This window comes from Podarcis cretensis, assembly GCF_951804945.1.
Source record: "Podarcis cretensis genome assembly, chromosome: 6".
In the NCBI taxonomy this organism is placed as follows: domain Eukaryota; kingdom Metazoa; phylum Chordata; class Lepidosauria; order Squamata; family Lacertidae; genus Podarcis; species Podarcis cretensis.
In genome coordinates this window covers 32,292,320-32,308,860 of record NC_137175.1, presented here as the reverse complement: position 1 = coordinate 32,308,860, position 16,541 = coordinate 32,292,320, and the positions used below count along the sequence as shown (strand labels likewise).

Sequence of the window (16,541 nt, the reverse complement as noted above, 5' to 3'; positions counted from 1 at the left end):
AAGCCTACACACAGTGCATTTGTAGGTGTCAACTATTATTGCTAGGCTGCAATCTGAAAAACACTTTCCTGAGTGTAAGCAACTTTGAAGACATTAGGACTTAACTTTCAAGTAAACATGCATGGACTTATAGCATAATAAATTTGTTAATCTTCAGGGTGCCACAAGACCCTTTGTTGGTTTTGCTCCAACTGACGAACATGGAAATTATTTGTAAGTAAGTATCATTAGGCATAATTGCCCATTCCCTTCTGTGTAAAAGTAGGCAAATACCTGTACAATTTCTCAGTCTCTGTAGGAAATTATTTGGAGGGGGAACACCTCTAACTTACTGTACTCTCTTTTTCCTTCCCTCACTGTGCTTTCTTTTTCCTTCCCCCTTGCATTGATCCAGCTGTCCCTCATTTTATATATTAATTCATCTAAAATTGCTCCTTTGCCCTTCTGTACATATAAGCACTAATGCAGATTAGAACCTCAAGGCAACCCATAAGCACGGATGGAAAGGACTTCCTGTTTATCACACTGAGGGGTTTTAAGTTTACCTGCATTAGATGTTTTGCTATAAACTAAAGTTGTTTTAAAGGTACCTTATTCACCCAATTAACTGGTCAGTTATTTAAAAGTATTGCAAGGTTTTGAGCCCAAAAAGCCCTTCAGTCACGGATGTTTCAACGAAGAGTTAAAGAAGGTTTTCCTCATTGGTGATTTACCTCTGCGGTGCTAAACTGGAAGTGTACATGAGGTGGAAGCATTCTTTAGCAGAGATATCAACTAGGGCAGATGTTTTTCAACCACAATACCTCTTTTAGCCTCTTCCATCTACACCGATCCTGTCTTTGTGGCTAGTAGTCATTAGTATGAAGATTGGCACAACCCGTATGTGGTGTCCGGTTATAGATATAGAATCTGTAGACCTCATAATTGTAAAATGCTTCATCTGGTGCCAGTTGAAGAAGTTTAGAAGCATTGCATCTATGTGGCTCAGTCCTATTCTCAGACTTACTCTGGGTATTCAAGGCAGCTACTATCTGCCATCCTCTCAGATGTAGGTAGATGTTTTCCACAGTCTGCTGTGTCATTAGTGCACTAAGGTACAACTAAAAATGAACAGCAAGATTGATGATAGTGTACAGTACAAGTGCTTCCCATGGATTCATATTTGAGAAGCTGTGTTCTTTTTTGCACAGTCCAGAATGTTGTAAAGGAAAGATTGTTGCTTTGAACACAAAAGCAGCTAATAGAAATTGATCAGTGTGAGAGATGCAGGCAAGATCACATCAAGAGTAGGGCTGGAGAGGTAGGGACCCTAGTTAAAGAGTAAAAAGGGCTTATGCACAAATTCTGCCTGCTACTTGTCTGTCCACAACTGTTCTGCTCAGCTACTTTTTTCACCATCAAGTTGCTATTTCCAATATCAGATGCTGTCCCGAGGAAAAGTCCCAGATGGATGGGCTCATGACAAAAGCGGGAGAATGCTAGACACCCTCTGCCATGTCCCACCTTTGCATTTTAAATGGAACCCTACTCCTGCTTTATATGTGGTTGAGGCAGGCCTCTATTGAAATATGTGGCTGCTAATATCACATTTTATTTGGGGCCCCTTTTTAAATGTTTCTTATAGTTCCTTTTAGAAACTTTTCAGTAAGATTCTATCTCTTTCAGACGTACTGCAGCTTGGATTTAGAGCCATAGTCTGGAAAGCAGTGCCACTTGGGACTTCACACTGCAACTGAGAGAAAATCCTGAAAGAACTAATTCAGAGTGACTTATTTTCTTAAAAAGCAGTTGACTGGAATATGGTTTTTGAAGGAAGCTGGCTTTCTCTTGAGTTCTGTTTCCCATCATTGCTTTCTCATAAAAACAGAGTGTGAAGTCAGAGTTTCCATTTGCAAAACAACAAAATTTTACATATTGCTGAAAGTCAGGGGCCCTAAAATCCTTCAGTAACAAAATCCACCATTTCCTTCAACCTCTGAACCCAAATTCTGCGATTGTAATAAAATGAGCATATATATATATATGTGAAGTCCCATGTGTTTCTATGTATCACACAACTTTGTGTAGGTGCATTGTTCTGGTTTTATAGAATGTAGAAATCCAGTTTGAGCTTCTGAGCAAAACATGGAAATAATATAATAGCACGGACACGGGAGAATGTGGCGTGTAGTTTTGTGGGATGCCACTAATGCTTAAGTGAAGAATCTCCTGCAGGCTTCATTTTTCTTCTGTGGCACAACAGGGAGCATTGTTAAGTGTGGTTAAGTGTCTTTAACTCGATGGTGATTTAAGCACATGAACTGTGCACCCACTTATACTGTACCTTTTTTTAACTATGTATTTTTAGGTGGCTCTAGGGTTTAATCAATTAAAGCTTTTATTTTGTAATCCGTGATAGCAAAGTTTTAATCAGTTAGTTAAAAGCACATAGGTTTTTTTAGGTTAAGTTGAAATAAAAGTCTGTACAGTACCCAAGTCTTCAAGACAGGCTCATCAAGAGCTGCATTATCAGTGATCTTGACAAGTCCATGCACCAGTGCAGATTTAACATCCTGTTTTGCTGGGATGAGGGTGTCATCTTTGATAAGATACTCCTGTGCCCCATGTCCATGTGGGGCATGGCTTGGCAAAAGAGGCATTGTGGTCTATAGTGGATAGCTCAGTTGATTAGAGCATGATGCTGATAACAGCAAGGTTACAGGTTCAATTCCCATGTGGGACAGCTGCACATTGCAGGGGGTTGAACTAGATGATCCTCAAGGTCTCTTCCAACTCTACAGTCCTATGATTCTATGAAATTAGGGCCCTGCCAGGCCTGACTAAAGGCTAGAGCTTTCCCACTGCTGTCAGAGAGGATGTAGTGACTGCTGTGCTCCTCCTCTGGAGAGTTGCCTAGAGCTAAGCCAAACACAGGCTTGTAGTTTGTCTTGCTCCAAACAAAGCATGGACTTTACAGCTTCCTTCAGGCAAGATCTGAAGGAGATGACACACGAATTGAAGCAGGGCTTATCTAATGGGAGCACAGCAGCAGGAGACCTGGGGAAGGAGAGGAGTGCAGCAGCCAATCGCCACACTTGTGCATTTGTGCTAAGCCATGGTAACTGAGCCACTTTTAAGGTCTCCTTTGGCTGAAAGGTAGCTTGGAACTACGTATATATCACTTTAGCACAATTTAGAATTACCAGGTCTTCTCAACAAATCAAAAACTTTTTAAAGGCTCTTGGTCACCTGCAAAGATTCTGTGCTTCTCTCACCTTCAATATGGAAAAACAGCACAGCATAAGAATAGGCAGGTGGATGTTGTGGCCAGTGGACACTTACAGGAATCCTGTCGAAAGCCACCTTCCTAGAGCAGCCTACACAAAATTTAGTATGTGATCCTGGCAGTTGGGGTCAAAGAATTCAGGATGCACCCCAGGCATGGGGAACCGTTGACCCTCCACTTATTGCTGAACTACAATCCCAGCCATCCCTGGCCATTGGCCATGCTTGCTGGGGCAGATGGGAGTTGTAGTTCAGCAACATCTGGAGGGCTAAAGGTTCCCACACTTGTTTTATCCACATGGTTAGAGTGAAAGACATGTTGCCATTGTGCTTTAAATAAAAGTGGTTTTCAGTATGTTGCTGAGTTTTCCAGCATAATCTCACAATGTTACTTCGAGCTGGAAGCATCCTTAAACGGACTGTGCATTTGTGAAACCCGAAAGGGGGATTGGAAAAAAAGTGCTTGTTTGCATAAGTTTGTTAGCCCTCCGAAAGGGCTAAGTTGTATTCTTAGAGCAGGTTTGAAAAGAAAGAAAAGAAAAAGAAAGGGATAACTAAAGCTGTTAGTTTGACAGGGTTATATGGTTGTTTAATTAGGAGCAGTGGTCCGTGCTAGGAGACATAATCTTATTAAGCCAGGGACAAACCTGCCAGCAAAGACCTATTTGGTCATACCCATCAGACTCCACTGAAACTTAGCAACTGCAATTAATCTCTCTGCGCAAGGAAGCCGAAGCTATAAAAGGGAATGTGTAGTATCTGCTAGGAAACTGCTGTGGGTAAAATGTTGTACGTGGGGCTGCACCCCACAACAATGAAACAATAGCAGTGAATGTTTATTTAGTGAAATGGTGGTCTGATCATACATCAAGATATCTGAAATACATGGCAGTTGGCACCAAGGCCCTTTGGATGAGGTGTAGGGTTCTTTAACAGCTTGCCAGAGATTTCACAATAGCCAGCAAAGGTTTATTTTGGCTTAACACAGCAGGGAAAATGTAAATTTAGGGCAGTATGCCATCCCAGAGGTGCAACCCACTCCAAAAAGCACACACAGAGAACTCAAAGCTCCTTTTTTAAGTAAGTCAAAGAGAACTTACGTTCCTTTTGCCTTGTTTATGGATTTTGGACACTGTTTTCTTAAATGTAGTAGATGAAAGTTTAGGGAAAGAAGCAAAGTTTTACTGGGGCATCAGTCTCAAATGACTAGATTTATGTCCAGCTCTCAATTATAGAGAGGAAAAGATGCAAACACAGATGTCACAGTGTAGAGGGACGTCTAGATCAGGGATTCCCAAACTGTGGTTTGCAAGCTTCTTTCAGGTGGTTCAGGGTGACTCTGAATTTGTGGTTGTGGTTCATCCATTAATATTTATATTGATTTTTATTGTTTCTTTTATTATGTTGTATTTTATGGTATTAAAATTTAAATTCTGTGTAATTCTGTGTAATCATGCAGCATCCAGCACAGTGCACAACACAGTTGCTACAGCACAAAGACCAATAATTAAGTAGTCCACCAAGACGCTCAGAAGTTTTTAAATGGTCCAAAGGGAAGAAAGTTCGACAGCCACTGATCTAGATTTTCCAGCTGAAATGCTAAATTAAGGGCAGCACCATTCAAAACAAGGTAAAAGGGCCTAGAGTGTCTTGTAAGCTTGCTATTACATTCCTCCTGCAGCTATCACAGTTCAGGGGAAGTATTCTGAATGTGTTGGAATCCCACAATCCATACAGTCTGAAGTCATCCCTTCTGTTTAGAATTTGACTACTTAATGGAATAACAGAAGACTAATACAATGCAAAATCACGGAGGAACCCAATTTATTAGACTAATAAATTATTTTTCTTAATTATTTCTGAGTGTACAGGTATAGATAGAGAGTGCACCAGGAAGTCCTCTACTTTATGCTCTTTGCTTAAATTATTGTTGTTCTGGGTATGTGTAGGTTCATAATTAAATCTGCTCTACAGCTGTTTGTCAGACTATTTTTGTGGACCTTAGCCAGACCAGTTCTTCCTGGTCTATGGATGAACCACAAGAAATAAGATTCCTTATAAATATGAAAATTAGGCTGTGATTGCAGCCGTGTTGGCAGGACCGTCTTTTGTGCCAGGTGTGCATAAGGGCTAATTTCATCTTGCTGCTATGTATAGAAATACTTTGTTTGAACTCCAAGTGCAAAGGTTTTCATTTGTTCTTTACAGGCAGCCCTCTGGTGCTAAACACTATTTCCAGAACAGCATGCAACACTTGGGATCTAGTTATATTTCTGTAGATTATTTATAGAATAAAAGGGCTTGTAAGGGTATTGGGTCATCTGTCTCATTCTTTGAGACAGATTAAACCATTCTTAATGCTAATCTAGCTTAATTGAAGGGTCCTGTTTTGTTGCCTCGATGGAAGAATCTTGTTCTTTTGCCCATCTGCCCTTTCCATAATGTTTAATGTTTCTATAATGTTTAAGATTGGTTTCTGTCTTCTGCAATCTTAGCTTTTTTCTTTGACCTCAGCTATTATGGACGCTTTCTTTCTCCATGTTGCCTTCCCTCCAAGATGAATCTATACTGTGCCAAAGAAAAATCACACTAATGTTCCAAGTAAGACAGATATAATGTAAGGCTGTGTACACACTAAAGCACACGGCTTACCCCAAAGAATGCTAGAAATGGCAGCGTGTTAAGGGTGCTAGGAATTGTAGCTTTGTGAAGAGTAAGCTACATTTCCCAGAATTCTTTTAAAGGTGCTTTACGGAGCCATACAATATCTTGTTTGCTTAAAGCTGATTGATTTGCATGTTTGAAAATGTAGAAGTCTTTTGTCTGAAATTTAGAGTTGAGCAATTGAATGGAAGAAAGGGTTGGGTAAATGAAGGCCCTATGTGAGGAATAAGCAGTTATGCTGCCTCAATACAGTCCCTTAAAAGGTCGCCAAAAATAGCTTTTTGTTTGTAAGCGAAGTCAGGCTTGGAATCTATAGCACCTGTGAATATAAAAGTTCCATGTGCCTATTTTGGGGGGACTTCCGTTCCTTTACATTTGATGTGCCCACACCAGACTTTCTTTGATGATTCAGAGAAAGGTGGTATGCTGAATTATGATGAGTGGCTAGGGACAACTACATCAGACAGCCACCATAGCTAGCAAACTTGTTGGCATCTGCCTGTCTCGGGGGGAAAAGGAGAATGTGCCTTAGTTAACATTTAGGTACCCTAAGTGTGAGCTGGCCACTTTTAATTTTATTCCCCTATATGATGAGATAGGAACAAGGAATCATGGGTGCTGTAGAAGAGAAGCAGTGGCATGGAATGTACCACTTGCACAGTGGACATTTGAAGGCAGCCCTGTTTAGGGAAGCTTTTCATATCTGAAGGACTATTGTATTTTAATATTTTGTTGGAAGCCGCCCAGAGGGGTATAAATAAATGATGATGATGATGATGATGATGTAGTGTATGCATGGAATTAACAGCATAACTGCTTCTGATATCAAACTAATTTCGGGTTCTTGGCATCTTTTTCAGATTCCAAGTTAGTTTGGAAGATTCAGAGTCCTACAGTAGCTTCTTAAATCAGCAGATGGTTAGCATGAAAGAACCCTGTAAACATGATTCTAGTAAAATATATTCTAGTACTTCTCATAGTATATATTCTTGCTCTTTTTTTGATACCTATTCATTTGAGATCTGTCAAATTCTCCTCTCCTCCTCCTTAACATCCTAAATACTACTATTATCCTCCCTGTTGTTACCCATTTTATATTATGTACATCTGTGAAACTGCTATTGAATGTTAGAGCAGGTTACTATTGGCTGTTTGGAAGGATTATAAAAGTGAGTAATTTGCTGACTAACCAACCCCCACAAGAGAAACCCCTTATCATTTGTTAGTGGCCTCTGTAATTACCACAGAGTATATATATATCAGTGTACATATTCATTATCTAAAGTTTCTAAATAGATAAGCCAGTGTTTCTCTCATCCATTCACAATGGAGTTTGCCTTTTTCTAGTTAGTTTGCCTAGATTAGTTACATTAGATTAACTACTAAAGAGCAACATCTGTTATGAGAAGTCATCTCTCTGGGTATAATCTCATCTGCATATTCCTGTTTCTCTGGATGCATTTGTTAGCCATAGCATCATGCTGGCCATCAATAAACCTCTTTTGGCCCAGTTGTTAACTACAGAAATAAGAAAACATTTCGTTTTCATTCCATTTCACTTTTAATTTGTATACCACCTTTCTATATTACTATACACAAGGCGGTTTACAACAACAAAATATACTACAAAGATCACACCCTTTACAATAATCTGATCCAATACAAAAAAACTTAATAGAAACATAACTTTAAAATAAACAACTTATATCAAATAAAGCAATATTCAACAATCCATTAGCATATAATAGTACACAACAAAATTAACTCTCAAAATACCAGCAAATAATAATTACACAGAAATTTACTCTTAACAATTACAGTAAATAATTGCTAAAGTATAATCAATAAAAAATAACAGCAAGTCACAATGCATAAAATACCACCATATATACATAACCAAATAAAAGGGTGAAATTGAGAAACAAAGACATGCAACCTATAATTAAAACAAAAACATGTTTTAATAATTTAGCAACGTGCCCTCATAGGCCTTTCCCTACAGTCCTTGTGGACAGAAGATGTGTTAAAAGTACCATCACAGACCCTTGCTGCCTCCAAACCTTTATGATCTCAGAATCTCAAATTACCAGAGTTTTGTCATAAATTGTGGTGGTTAGCGGAATCCAAGCCTTTCTTGACAAAGTGTAGGTCAGGCTTCCTCAACCTCGGCCCTCCAGATGTTTTTGGCCTACAACTCCCATGATCCCTAGCTAGCAGGACCAGTGATCAGGGATGATGGGAATTGTAGTCTAAAAACATCTGGAGGGCCGAGGTTGAGGAAGCCTGGTGTAGGTTGATGCTGTATAGTTTTTATTTGCCAGAGTTCATTGTTGTGCAGCAGCTATCAGTTGGATGAGCCAGTGATCTGTAAAAAGGTTGGGTGAAATGGTGATGCCTGCTAAAGTGGTAGCTGAACATTTAAAAGAGTGCACTCTCCCCTGTTTAGAGGTACAGTGGTGCCTCGCAAGACGAAATTAATCCGTTCCGTGAGGCTCTTTGTATAGCGTTTTTTTCGTCTTGCGAAGCAAGCCCATTGACAGCTTAGCAGATTAGCGGTTTAGCGGCTTTTAGCGATCAGCTGTTAAGCGGCTTATTAGCGGATCAGCTGATAAGCGGCTTAGCAGCTTAGGAAAAGGGGGGGGGGGAGGGGGAAAAACCCGCAGGAACTCGCAAGACATTTTCGTCTTGCGAAGCAAGCCCATAGGGAAATTTGTTTTGCGAAGCGCCTCCAAAACGGAAAACCCTTTCGTCTAGCGGGTTTTCCGTCTTACGAGGCGTTCGTCTTGCGGGGCACCACTGTATCTGAAAAGGGCCATATTTCATTTCCTCAGAATCAGAGCTGGCTAGCTATGGCTGCAACTGAATAGAACAGTAACTGTCTTGGCAAGTGGCCATTCAAGACACAGTCAGGAAATTCTAACTGATGCAGCATAACCTCAGCTGCTAACACTTTGTTGCCACTCACTTTCTTTTTACACAATGCATTTCCATTCCTTCTGGGATAGACTTGTTTGAAAACCAGTCAAGAGAGAAGTTATATTTCAGATGCTGTCCTTTGCATCTGAGTTTTGGACTGCATAAAGTGCTGAATTGGACCCTAGGCATCCATACCCAGGACAATTACTGGTAAATATTTATTAAGCAGATACTATGTGTGACTTAATAGAAAGAAATGGAATGTGTTTGTTTTCCATCCTGGCACTGAAATATGAAGACATTACTTAAACACACTTGTGCTTGATTCTGTCTGAACTTGAACTAAGTCCCAGGGGTAGGGAGAATGGCTGGAAGGGGAGCAGAGAGACTGGCAATGAATTTATTGGCCCAGCACTATGCAGTGAGTGGAGCTTTGAATCTGTAAGAGAGAATATGCCTATACTTTATTATCTCTTCATTTCGTGATGCAGCAACCCATAGAAAGAGTTTGGGTAGCTTTCACTTGGAACTCTTGTGTTGCCTAGTGGGAATAATACATATGAAATTTAGGCTGTGTATAAGCCACATCTTCTAGTACTGCATAATTTAAGTTTTAAACTAGAAGCAGTGTCCCAAAAAATGAAGGTGCACCGATATGTGGGGGCTTGCATGATCTGCAGGGAAATGTTGTTTTGGCCTGTGAACACCTGTGCTGTTCCAGCTAATCTCCTGGTCTGCAGTTTAGACTAATAAGGATCAGCACAGCAAGATTTGGCACAGTCCCTATTGGCACATCATTGATATTGGGTTTGCTGAATAGGCATGGCTGACACCAAGGAAATCTTCTGGTTAGAAATGCCTTTAAGAAAGCTGGGAGGAATTGATCTGTGTTGCCCATCACATGATAATTGTAAATGTTATGCAGTCGCCTGATCATTGTTGCCTTGATATTTCTGTCATGTGAGTTGTTGAGAGAACGTCAATGGAAGCGGCATATTCTATAATAGAAAGGGAAGCCTTCCCATTATAGGTTTTAATTCAAAAGAACACAAAAATGGCCCATCTAGTCCAGCATCCTGTTCTCACAGTGGCCAAACCTGCAATGGGAAAACTGTAAGCAGGACTTGAGCACAACAGCTCTCAGACTTGGGATTCCCAGTAACTGGTATTCAGAGGTACCCTGCCTCTGACAGTGGAGATAGAATGAGCCATAGTGAGCTCATAGCCTTTGATAGCCTAGATAGCTCAGTTGGTTAGATTGTGGTGCTGATAACGCTAAGTTGCAGGTTTGATCCCTGTATGGGACAACTGCATATTCTTGCATTGTTTGGGGTCTAGATGATTCTCAAGGTCCCTTCCAACTCTCTGACAGCTTTGTCCTCCATGAGTTTGTCTAATCCTCTTTTAAAACCATCCAAGTTGATGGCCATCACTGCTTCATGCGGGATCATGATCTGTAGTTTAGCTATGCACTGCATGAATAAATACTTTATTTTATCTGTCCCAAATCTTCCAACATTTATCTTCATTGGGTATCCACAAGTTCTAGTCTTAGAAGAGAGGGAGAAAAACTTTTTTCTTTCCACTTTCCTCACACTGTGCATAATTTTATAAATTTCTATGAGGTCACCTCTTGCTTGCCTTCTCCCTAAACCAAAAAGTCTCAAAATGCTATGATCTTTTTCATAGGGGAGTACCGGTAACTCCACCCCCTTGATAATTTTGGTTGCCCTTTTCTGAACCTTTTCCAACTCTGCATTATCCCTTTTGAGGTAGGGCGATCAGAACTATACACAGTATTCCAAATACAGTCACGCCATAGATTTGTATGATGACATTATGATATTGGCAGTTTTTTTTGCTTCTCTCTGTTCCACCAGGTTCCTGTTATTCACACTATATCAATGCCATCCTCTAAGACCAAGCACTCTGGTTCACCCATCTTGGCTCAGAGGCTTCTAGCATTAGCATATAAACACTTGTTTACAGTCCCTCTCCAAATGTCCTTGGCACTTTCAATTTGATCTGTGGTGCTTTGTGTTGCCAGTTAACTCTGGTCAACAATCAAGCTGTGTTGTGCTTGCCTGCTGCGGGATAAAAAGTATTGTTCACCCCAACACATGTTTTTTCTTATCCTTCTCTTCCTCAGTTATCAAATGTGCTCTTGTTTGAAAATAGATCTGTTTTTCACAATAAAAATATCTGAAAACTGGATGCAGAATTAAACCCCAAGGTATTCCACCCGAGCCTTTAAAGTAGCAGTTTTACTTATGTGTTTGTGTCCTACAATATAAACAATGACCGACTATGTTTAGATTGGTTTGTTTACGGCAAATGCTGAAGAAGCCCATAGTTTGAAAATGTTTTGCTAGACCTACACCTTGTGCCTTTCATTTGCCGATTTATTAACCTCTCTCTGTTTATGGAACAAACATTTATGTCACATTATTCAGTGCAGTTTTGTAAACAGATCTTTACTTTTTCATTTGGTTAGCCATTTGGCTTCCTTTCTGTAGTTTAGCAGCATCAGGAAAATGGTTGTTCTTCCCCCTGTTCAAAAGTCACAATGTGCCTCTATTTGGATTTACAAAGTAATTGGAAGTTGAAGTAAACGTGTAATGTTGGATCCTTGTGGACTAAGCAGTTTTCTCCTTGTTTTTTGGCTTATCGCCAAATTCCTACACTATCCCAGAGTTGTAGTGATTTAGTTGAGTCACACTTAACAAGCTTGGACAGCTAATATGTTCAAGAGTGCTCGGCTTTGAGAGACAGAGGGAAACAACTGTGGATAGGGACAGCTGCAATCTGAGAGAGTTCCGGAAAAATGAAACTACATAAGTTGCAATGAAAACAACATTTATCTTTGTTTGATAGGTTTAATGACTAGTCTCTTGTGGACTTTGCTACCTGAAAAATAGCCAAATCCTTCCCAAAGTACACAAGTATTTGCAGGTTTTCAATGAGTTCTCTCTTTTGGCTCATAAAAGACTGGCAACTTCAAAATCCCAGAAAGAAAGAAAAAAGACAGAAGGCTATTATTTGCTGATAGCAGATGCTGAGGAATGTCACACAACATTTTGGTTTGTTCTGGGACTTGAATATGTAACTTCAGAGTCATAGTCCTTTAACTGGCTTGCTGCAAATTTTTACTCTGTTGAAGTTAAGTCTTCCAGAATGGAAAGTACATTTCCTGCAAGACTGAGTCCCAGGCCTTTGCATGGAGCATATGCAAAGTGGTTGTTTTGTTTGAAGATCTGTTTGGTAAATAGAGGGCTTTGGCAGGGAAGCAAACAACTGACTCTTTGGCATTTGGATAATGTGTGGGGTGATCAGGAGGGGGGAAAAGCTACAATAGTGTCCCTTGCAGAGCATCTGCAAATTAGACAGAGCCATGCTACAGTAAATAACCCATGCCTAGTTCATACTCTGCATTAAAAGAAACTCCAGACTTTATATTGGGAATCACTATTAGAATATACAAAGGATGGCAAGCTGGAAATAAAAGCTGTGTCTTCTAAACACAGGAGGCTTTTTTTCCAGGTTTACTTCCATAAATTTAAAGGTAGGTTTAAAAAACAAAAACAAAAGCTGACACTGTCAATAATTAAAATCCTGCATCAAACTGTATATGGCATTTTAGAACATAAGCAACCCAGTTTGTAATGTTTATTGTTGATATAAGATGGTCGTAAAATCAGGTTTACTGCTCATTTTTACTTTATTTACCATACTTAAACCCCACATTTCCTCCAAGGATTCGAAGGCAGCGTATATAGTTTTCCCCCTCTGGTTTTTCCTCACAAAAAACCTGTAACGTAGCTTAGGAAGTAGTACTGTCTCACAGAGGCGGAGCTAGCTGCTCTGGCACCCGGAGCGGCACACATGCTGTGCACCCGGGGGCGTGGCGAGCATCCCAGGGGGCGCCTCCCACGGCGAGTGTCCTGGGGGGTGGCGGCAATGTCACCCCCCCCTCAGGGATTACACCTGGGGCGGATCGCACCCACCACACACCCCTTCCTCTGCCAGTGCTGTCTCAAGGTCACCAAGTGAGCTTTGTGCTTAGGAGGGAATTTCAGCCTGGGTCTTTCAGTCCTGGCCTAATACTCTAACCATTTGAAAGTTGTTTTTCACCTATAATGACTTTATCCAGTCCTGCCAATAGTTCAGGAAATATTTGTCTGTGATCTGGTCCTGCACCCAGGAGACGTATCACTTTTTAAGTGCCCCTGTTTCCATCCAGAGAACTCTTCCTTCATTATTTGAAAGTGAGTGAACTTTGGCTTGAATATTCAGGGGAAGTTGTGGGTGCTAAATCTGTCTGGCCCTTCTCTTATCTTGGGCAGTCATATCATAGCATCTCCTGCCCATGTGCACACACCACGTACCTTTGCCTGTTTTTTACTGGTCAAGTTCCCCATTTTTTCCAATCAAACTCCCTCCTGAAAACACTGGGAAAAAGGGGGTGGATTTTATTTCACAGTGATATCACAGCAACTTACATAATGCTTTTTCAAAAGTTACCAGGTTTATTATTATCATTATTTTATTTATTAATTGCTTTATACCACAAAGGTCTCAAAGTGACTTACAAAAGCCACATATATATATCTCAGTGAGTTGAGTGCATGCTTTGCCGGCAAAAGAAGCCAAATTCAGGCCTGGTATCTCCTAGTAGGTTAGAAAAGCCTGTCTCTGAAACTCTGGAGAGCTCCAGCCAATCAGTGCAGACAATACTGAGCTACGTGGACCAACAGTCCAATTTAATATATGGCAGCTTTCTGTTGTCTATGACTTGCCTGAAAAGCATGTACTCTCAGCTGTGTACCCTCATTTTGTCTCTGCAGGGAGGAGCTAATAGCTTGTGTGTAGCCTAGTGGTAGCTTGCCTTGACATTTAAATGTGTGTTGCATTATGTATGGTGTTGTTAAGTCATATTTTTAGTGTACAGTGTTGCATTTATGCAAGGTGGATAACAGGTTTTGTTCTACTTTTGTTCCCGACGGAGATGGCAATGGGTCCTGTGTTCACTCTCCTTGTTGTTGTTCAGAGCACACGCTGCACTGTAATACAATCTGTGATGGTCAAAATAGTTTGCAGCTGTGTAGAGACTTGGAAGGTTTAACTAATTACACAAGCAGCTTGTCCAGCACAGAAAATCTATTTATAAAATTCAGTTGTATCCTTTACAGTCTCATTCACATTGCAGCTGAGTGACAGGGCCTGATGCCAAATCACCTGAGCAGTTTCTGAGGTTATGTCTGGATGGTTCCTAACCTGCTTGGCTAGGATTCCAAAAAAGCAGGCAATGGTCACTAGATGCTGCCCTCCATACAAACACTTGAAACATCAGCCAGCAGCACTGAAGAGAGGAGAGTTAAGAGGGAAATTATTTAAAACAGCAGCTCCAAATGACAAAGAGCCAGATTGTCTAGATTCAAATAACAGCAACCTGCCTTGATCAGAATCTCCTGAATGCTACTAAAGAATTATGGGCACATCTGTGTTCTCAAAATAAGGATATTGTTTATGCATGATGAGTAGCATTTAGCGGCTGTTCACCTTCCAGCAGTTCAGAGGAGCGTGACAGCAGTGGAAGGACATCAAGCCCCTGGCCACTATCCAGTATTCCAGGAATTCTGATGGAACTTTATTTGCTTCAGTCAGACTCTGGCCTGTTACCTTTCCATTCAGTGCTGAGTCTCGCTTGCTGCTGTTGGGGGGGGGGGAGAGTTCTAAGCATACCTTCTCTGTTCCAGTTGAACTAGGACTCTGGACACATTCCTCAGGACTGGGCCAGGGGAATGAGCTTTGCCAGGGCCAGCGTGATATTTATATTTAATGTGCAGGAGTAAGAGTGAGAGAGTAAGATCCACAAAACCCCTTAGGAGATTCTGGATGAATAGACTAGGACCAGAAACTGGAGGGGTGTGGGAAGGTGTGGTCAGTGGGAGGCAGGATCAGGAACCACAAGGGCAATCCTTTCAAGATAAGAAGCAAAAGGGAGTTGGAGCCAAGGTCAGGAGACACAAAGGTCAGTTCATTTACGTCTGTGTGTGTGTGTGTGTGTGTGTGTTCTGTCGATTCGCTGATTTCCCCCCCCCCCCTTAAATCATCTCCCACAGAGGTGGTGGGAGGGGAGAGAAAGGAGACATTTTGCAGTTTGATGATAGTGGTTTTGTTCTTTGCCTAATCCCTTCTGGCAGCATGTTTGCTTTTCTGTAGAGCTTTTGCCCCCTTGTTTGGAAATTAGCGAATGGCAGAAATTTCATTTGCTAGGAAGGTAAGCTTCTCTGTACATGTCCTTATGTCTATAATGTGCGGAGAACTTGATGTTCAAATAATTCCTTCAGTGTTAATCCCGTTTGTTCCAAAATTTGCTACTGGTGTTTCTGTTAAACCTTCTAGTAACACCTACCTGGAGAATCATAGTCATACAAAACACATGCTAAGGCCTCAGACAATAACAGTAATCTGAAAAAAACTTTAGTATTGCATCAGCTCAAGGTTTTAATCGGCAGATAAAATTCCTTTAGTAGGCTCCCTGTCCCAGTTCTGGCTTCAAAAGGGGAGGCAGACAAAGATGGTCAGGCTGGCAAGCTTTGCTTTAAGTGATCTATTTTCCCTGCAGACACTATTTGGCACTGCACCTATTCTTTGTGCGTAACACTGGCTTGCATTTTGTAGATTTGTTTGTTTTTAGTGGGTTTGTGGATGTGTGCATGTTCACCACTTTATTTAGGAAATCTAACTCAGAGACCCTGGTCCTATTCAGCATCACATTTGTATGACAAGGATGATCAGACACTAATTTGAGGGTTAGGCAGGCTGCAGGGTTCATAAGCCAGGAAAGGAAATCAGGCCAAAAGAGCCAGGACAAAAGGCAACAAGACCTTTCTCTCTCATCTCTTTCATCACCATGCAGCATCGTAGTTGTTGGTGTTCAGAGGTGCCATTGTGCAAATTCAACTTTTATTTTAGAAGAAATGTTGAAAGTTGGAGCCCAGAACTCTGAAGACAGGGAAGCACCTGTGTATCAAAGTGTACAAATATAAATATATCAGGATAATGAAGAACAAACTGATGTTTAAATGGAATTCTGTAATAAGCACTGGTACACATACTACTTTGGAGACATTCAGTGACATCAAAGTGAGGCAGATCCAATATAAGGCAGGAGAATCTAGAATCAGTAATTAAATAAAACAATGTTGGGCAAAAAGATTCCTGAATTGCAGGGGTTGGATAACCCTTGTGGTACCTTCCAACTCTACAAATCTATAATTCTGTGAAATCCACAGTTTTCTGGGAACCCCAAATAATCAGCTACAGTTTAGTTAGGGAGGTAGAACAAGGCCCAGCAGTTGAGGAATGAATCATTCTGAAATCATTAGAACTAGGCAAATATGTCCAAGTATAAAGATTCTGATTCTATCCCCCGCCCCCTAGGAAGCTGATTACATTAGCCTATGCTGACCACGTTAAAGGGACACAGCCTGAAATCCTATTCACACTTGGGATAAGCCTCACTGAACCCAATAGGATTTATTTCCAAGTAGCTACACATAAGATTGCACTCTGAAGCAGAGTGGTAGAGTGCATTGTACCACTTGCTGATAGTAGAAACCATTTCTTAATGTTTGCATTAAATACCTCGTGCAAGTAAAAGTGACTAGCATATTATTAAAAATGTTCACACA

General features: G+C 40.8%; 1 protein-coding gene across 6 annotated transcripts in view; it reads left to right on the top strand.

The window, feature by feature from the left end:
• LOC307217553 (rho GTPase-activating protein 39-like) overlaps window positions 1-16,541 on the top strand; it is a 100,626-nt gene that overhangs the window by 27,683 nt on the left and 56,402 nt on the right. For 2 of the 6 annotated variants that reach the window (XM_079978977.1, XM_079978978.1), the window contains exon 1: window positions 14,547-14,875. The exons of 3 other annotated variants lie outside the window; for them this stretch is intronic. In XM_079978977.1, the coding sequence (XP_079835103.1) occupies window positions 14,683-14,875 (193 nt within the window). In that variant the 5' untranslated portion in view covers window positions 14,547-14,682. Of the gene's footprint in view, window positions 1-14,546; window positions 14,876-16,541 lie in introns of those variants that run through there. One more of the 6 variants, XM_079978981.1, reaches the window with a different exon arrangement.